The 5665-nt window shown below is 33.9% G+C and overlaps 1 protein-coding gene across 1 annotated transcript; it reads left to right on the forward strand.

Moving 5' to 3' along the window:
* Positions 1-2223: 2223 nt before the first annotated feature.
* Positions 2224-3144, forward strand: LOC25488274 (DNA repair protein XRCC3 homolog). Its single transcript, XM_013608202.3, has one exon. The coding sequence runs from the start codon at positions 2238-2240 to the stop codon at positions 3099-3101; it is 864 nt and encodes a 287-aa protein (XP_013463656.3). The 5' UTR covers positions 2224-2237; the 3' UTR covers positions 3102-3144.
* The last annotated feature ends 2521 nt before the right edge of the window (positions 3145-5665 follow it).

Raw genomic sequence — 5665 nt, forward strand, 5'->3', positions numbered from 1 at the left:
TGTGGAAAGTTCGTTTTCACATCAATTTGTACCTGATGTGAAAAGATGCGGACATACTACATCATGACATCTTAGAACAGTTGCCACCTGATGCGAAAAGTGCTTTTCAACTGATGTGAAAAATCATTTATGTAGTAGTGACTGGAACTAGAAGGAGAAGCACTGCAACTTCCTGGTTGAGCCTCAATATCATCATTACTACTAGAAGCATTCACTGATGAATTTTGCTTTGGAAAATTGGGATGTCCATGCTTCTGATAGCAATAATCAACAGTGTGATTGCTTTTGCCACAAAATGTGCAATGTCTAGGAGGTTTGTAACCATTAGAATAACCTCTACCTCTGCCTTGAGGTTGACGTGAATCAGCAACATTCACAATAGAAAAAGGTTATGTAATTGAAGAAGCCGGTGATAGATTATTACTTTCTTCCTTAACAACAAGAGAATATACTTTGTTAATGGAAGGAAGAGGATCAAGCATGAGAATCTGTGTCTTCACTACGTTGAATTGATCATTCAAACCAGTTAGAAACTGCATAACTTGATCTTCAAGTCTGTATTGGCACGCTTCTCTCATAGCAGAACAACGACATGGATGAGGACAAGTGCAGTGAGGTATAGGCCTATGGGAATTCAACTCTTCCCAAAGAGTATTCATTTCAGTGAAATATTCTAACACTGATTTAGAACCTTGTTTCATGTTATTGATCTTAGAACGAAGTGAAGTTATAGGAATTTTATCAGCTTTGGAGAAGCGTTCTTTAAGATCAGACCAAGCATCAATGGCGTTTTCATGGAAAACTATGGTTTGAGTAATCTGAGGTGAAACAGAGTTAATAATCCACGATTGAATGAGGTGATTGCATCATTCCCAAGTATTACGATTCAAATCGTCTTCATTTGGAATCTCCATAGATCCATCAACAAATTTCAATTTGTTTTTCGCGCCAAAAGCTCGAATCATGGAACGACTCCATGCGAGGTAGTTCGTTCCATCCAATGGAGGTGTAACCAAAACAGAGTTTGGTTCTTCACTTGGATGAATGTAGAAGACAGATTCAGTGTCTTGCTGATTCTGACGAGGCATTGCAGAGAAGACAAAAATTCAACGAATCGAAGAAAAACGAAGAAGAATGATGAACAAAGGAGTGAAAATCACGAACAATCTTCAAACAAAAGTTAAGATCCAAGAAAAAATGATGAAGATGAAGTTGTAACTAACTTTCTAACAACTTTCCGCCATGGATGGGTGGAGAAAAAGCTTTAGATACCATATTATGAAAGAGAGAAAGAGCAAAATAACTTCATTTGTCATATCAAGTATTTATATGAAAGAAGGAAAGTACAATAAGCCTAATTACATGCTAAACAACATGATTAAGCCTAAGTAAGATAAGAAGCTTGCAATACAAGTAATAGCTTGCAGCTTAAGTAATAGCAGAACTGTGTTCTTTATTTTGTTCTTCTTCCTCTAATACAGAGTGATTTAGCAACTCCAAATAATTTAAAGTTCAAAGGCCATTTTTTTATCACCTTCATTTCAAGCGAAATTTCAATTTATTTATTTGTTTGTGTTAGAGGCTAGAACCTAACATTATTCTTGTAGAGTTTTTCACCATGAACTAATAAAGTTTTCAAATTTCAGGGGTTTTTTTTTTTGACACAATAGTTATAACATCGACTTTAATTTTGCATTTTATATCAATGTAAATATGTTTGATAAAAGAAATTGTGATTGTGTCAAAAGACAATGGATGTAGATGTTTTCCGCAAGCATCTTCTAAATTTTTAGTGGAGTTGAAAATGATGAAGAAATATAATAGGGACAAGATTGTATGTTAAAATGTCTAGATGTTCTCAATTTTTTTTCAAAAAATCTCAAACATTGATTCAATCAAACAGTATTTTATTCATGGTCTACTTAGTGAGAAACTTAATTGATCTTTCACCCTAGAATCCATCCTTAATTTAAAGTATTTTATTATTATTATTATTATTATTATTTTCTTCTCATTTTACAAATCCCTTCACTCTAGAATCCACCTTTTAAAGTATTTTATTAAAAAATAAATTTGTTCTCATTTTACAAATCCCGTGTCAATAAGGTTATTATATCCTTAAAAGAAAAAATATAAGGTTATTATATATACTTCCTTAAAAATAAAAATAAAAAAAGGTTATATATACTGAAATGAACGATCACAATCACAATCACAATCACAATCACAATAGCGAGATGAGCACAGCGGCGCAGAATCTAGTGCATGAGCTCCACCAAAAAACCGAGAAATGCAGCGTAGGGTGTCCCGTTCTTGATCGCTACCTCGCCGGCGGCATCCCCACAAAATCAGTGACCGAACTCGTCGCCGAAAGCGGAAGCGGTAAAACCCAAATCTGCCTTCAACTCGTCCTCACGGCTCAGCTTCCACCCTCCCACGGCGGCCTCTCCGCTTCATCACTCTACATATTCACCGAATACCCTTTCCCCATCCGTCGCCTCAAACAACTCTCCCGCTCTTTCCTCTCATCTAATCCCGGAGTGGGAACTGACCCTCTCGACCGCGTTTTCCTCCGTGGAATTTACTCTGCGGAGAAATTCGTTGATTTTTTACCTGACATTGAGATTTTACTCACTTACTGGAAATCGAGGTTGCGTCCGGTTAGAGTTATCGTAGTTGATTCTATTGCTGCTTTGTTTAGATCTGAATTTGAAAACTCTATGTTGGATCTTAAACGTAGATCGTCCTTGTTTTTCAAGATTTCTGGTGGGTTGAAAACGTTGGCGGAGAGGTTTGGGTTGGTTGTGGTTGTTACAAATCAAGTAGTTGATTTGATTGAGGAGAATGAAGGTCTGAGGATTGGGAATTTTAGTAACTTGTATTCTTCGGGTAGAAGGGTTTGTCCTGCTTTGGGTTTGTCATGGGCTAATTGTGTGAATTCTAGAATGTTCTTGTCGAGGGAGGAATTTGGGGAGGGTAGTAGGAAATTGAGAACATTTAGGGTTGTTTTTGCTCCTCATTTACCTCAATGTTGTTCTGAGTTTGTTATTACAGGTGAAGGTGTTTTTGGTGTAGAGATGGGTCAAAGGAATGGTGTATGAATTATTGTTGTTATGTTGTTATTGTTATGTGCTATTTGCTAAAGGAGTTTTTTTTTTTTTTTTAATGAAACAAATGAATGTCTTGTATAGAGTATGACCCGTTCGATGGTCATGATAGGATAGAGACATAATATGATATAAAGTTGGATAGAAATATGATACGATAAGGACATGATAAACATTAATCTTATTATGTGTTTGATGTGCACATGATAATAAACATGATATCATTATAATTAAATGAAAAAATTGCTCTCATAATTAATTAAATAGTATAAAAATGATATGTTATTAATTATAATAGAAAATATATGCTATCATTATTTTAAAAGTGACAATATTTTAAAAATGAGAATATCAAGATAATAAATAAGGGATGATCTTCTAATTCCATCAGGATAATTTCTAACTCAGCTTATACTCAAGATAGAAATTACAAAGAAAAGTCGGGATAGGATAGGAAAAGAGAAATGATATTTGTACAATCACTTTTTGACAACTTTCTCTCTTATATTCACATTATACTTTTATTCTCTCTCTTCTTTTTTTTCTCTCCATTGTTTTTGACCAATGAAAAGAGAGGAAAAAAAGTTGTCACATAAGTTGTCTCATTTGGTTGTTCAAATAACACTACTCATAGAAAAATGGTTTATTCTAGCCTATCCATTTGGTGCATCAAACATGAGATTTACGTAGGATATGATTAATGTATCATATCCTGTCTCTCTATCCTGATCATCAAACGCACCCTAATAGAATCAGTTTCAGCTTTTTGTTTAATGGAAAATTCTTCATTTTCTGACTTTATTTTTCATTCCCACCGAAGTTTTCTCTCACATAAATTTGACAACATAAATGTGAACTTCACCTTACATATAGATGATGAAGAAAACAGAGAAATGGAAAATCAACTTACTCTAACTACCAAGTGATGTAACTACTAACTGCACAAGACTAAGAACAGAAAAGAGACCAACTAACTATTGACATGGCTAAGGAGTGATGGATGACAATTATACTCGACTTGGAGGTAAGGAGAGTGAAGGTCTTGAGAAGCAGGACAAACAATGTCTACACATATTACAATCAATTCTGTGTTTTGTGCATTCGTAGAATACATGAGTATTAACACGTGGTGTTAGTCATAATATCAGACCAGGTTCTGATGTGTCTAAAGAAGCATAATCTTTTGTTGTCAAAAACCCGAAATAAACGCTATATTAGGCTTGTAATTTGCCCATCTGGATTTGAAGTAAATATAAAAAGAATTAGTTCTATGTTTTAAATTGAAAATCGTTGTTCACACATGTTATAGGGTTGAGAAATACCAGTAAAATATCAAAATACCCCATCTATAATTAACTGTCGAAAAAAACTAAAATCAACATCGTCAGTTAACTACCGACAAAAATGAAAACCCAAATTATCATCATCATCTTCCTGGGCTGTGGTGGATTGAGAAATGAAGTTTAGAAGATTTTATGTTACTGCTCACTAGAGGACAATTTAGTCTTAGTGTTACGATAACCCCTACATTTTTATAGTTTGTCTTTATTTCTCCTTAATTTCACTTCGATTATAAATTTGTGCTCTTAATTTGAAATGGATTTTGGGACTTTTAAACCAGCTGTCAAGCAATGTAGCTACTGCGTTCATGTTCTCTAAATAGAGAAGCTTTATTATTTCTTTCATGTTATAACTAATTCTCAAAAGTTTCTTGTTGGAGATCAATACCTCTTGGTTCTCACTGATATGTCTCTCGATAGAAAAACATACTTCATTAATAAATTTGTTGCAATCTTGAATTCTTTGTTGTATCTGTCTCTGATTATTTGTTTACTGACAAATATGTCGATGAAAGAATTGGTAAATCGGTTTTAACTGCCGAGGAAGATGATGATGATGATGATAATTCTGGGTTTTCATTTTCCTCGGTAGTTAACTGCAGCCGGTTTTGTTTTTTCTCGACAGTTAACTACAGAGGGGGTATTTTGGTATTTTACTGGTGTTTCTCAGCCCTATAACATGTGTGAACAGCAATTTTCTTTTATATTTTGCCCTCGCTGTTGGTGAGAATATATGCTACACATACTGACATACGCTATAAGAAATATATGGACATATTTGGATAAACAACTTATTTGCAATTTATAAGTTATAGGACAAACGGTTATCACATATAAACTAGCATAAACTATTTTTATAACAAAGAATGTTAGAAGTTGTTTTTATAAGTTATACCGGAGAACTTGTGCAAAAATGTTGGAAAAAAACATGGAAATTTGTTGGGATTTTATGAGAGGTTTTTCAGAGTTTTAATCCTCTTAGCTAAATAAATTTGGATGAATAAATCTTGATTAAATCATTAATCGCAAATTAAACATAAACAATATGAGAAAAACACTGGAAAGGAAGTTGAAAAGTGCTTTTTCTTTATTGAAAACAATTCAGAGTATGATCGGAGCATAGTTCTTAACATAGTCTGAAACAGAGTCATGCAGTGAAATCAAATTAAACACACACACACACACAGAGAGAGAGAGGCATTAATCCTGGTTTCCACA

Source organism: Medicago truncatula, chromosome 2, assembly GCF_003473485.1.
Source record: "Medicago truncatula cultivar Jemalong A17 chromosome 2, MtrunA17r5.0-ANR, whole genome shotgun sequence".
NCBI classification, from domain to species: domain Eukaryota; kingdom Viridiplantae; phylum Streptophyta; class Magnoliopsida; order Fabales; family Fabaceae; genus Medicago; species Medicago truncatula.

Coding starts and splice junctions, on each gene's coding strand:
- LOC25488274 (XM_013608202.3), top strand. CDS start 2,238: ATGAGCACAGCGGCGCAGAATCTAGTGCATGAGCTCCACCAAAAAACC.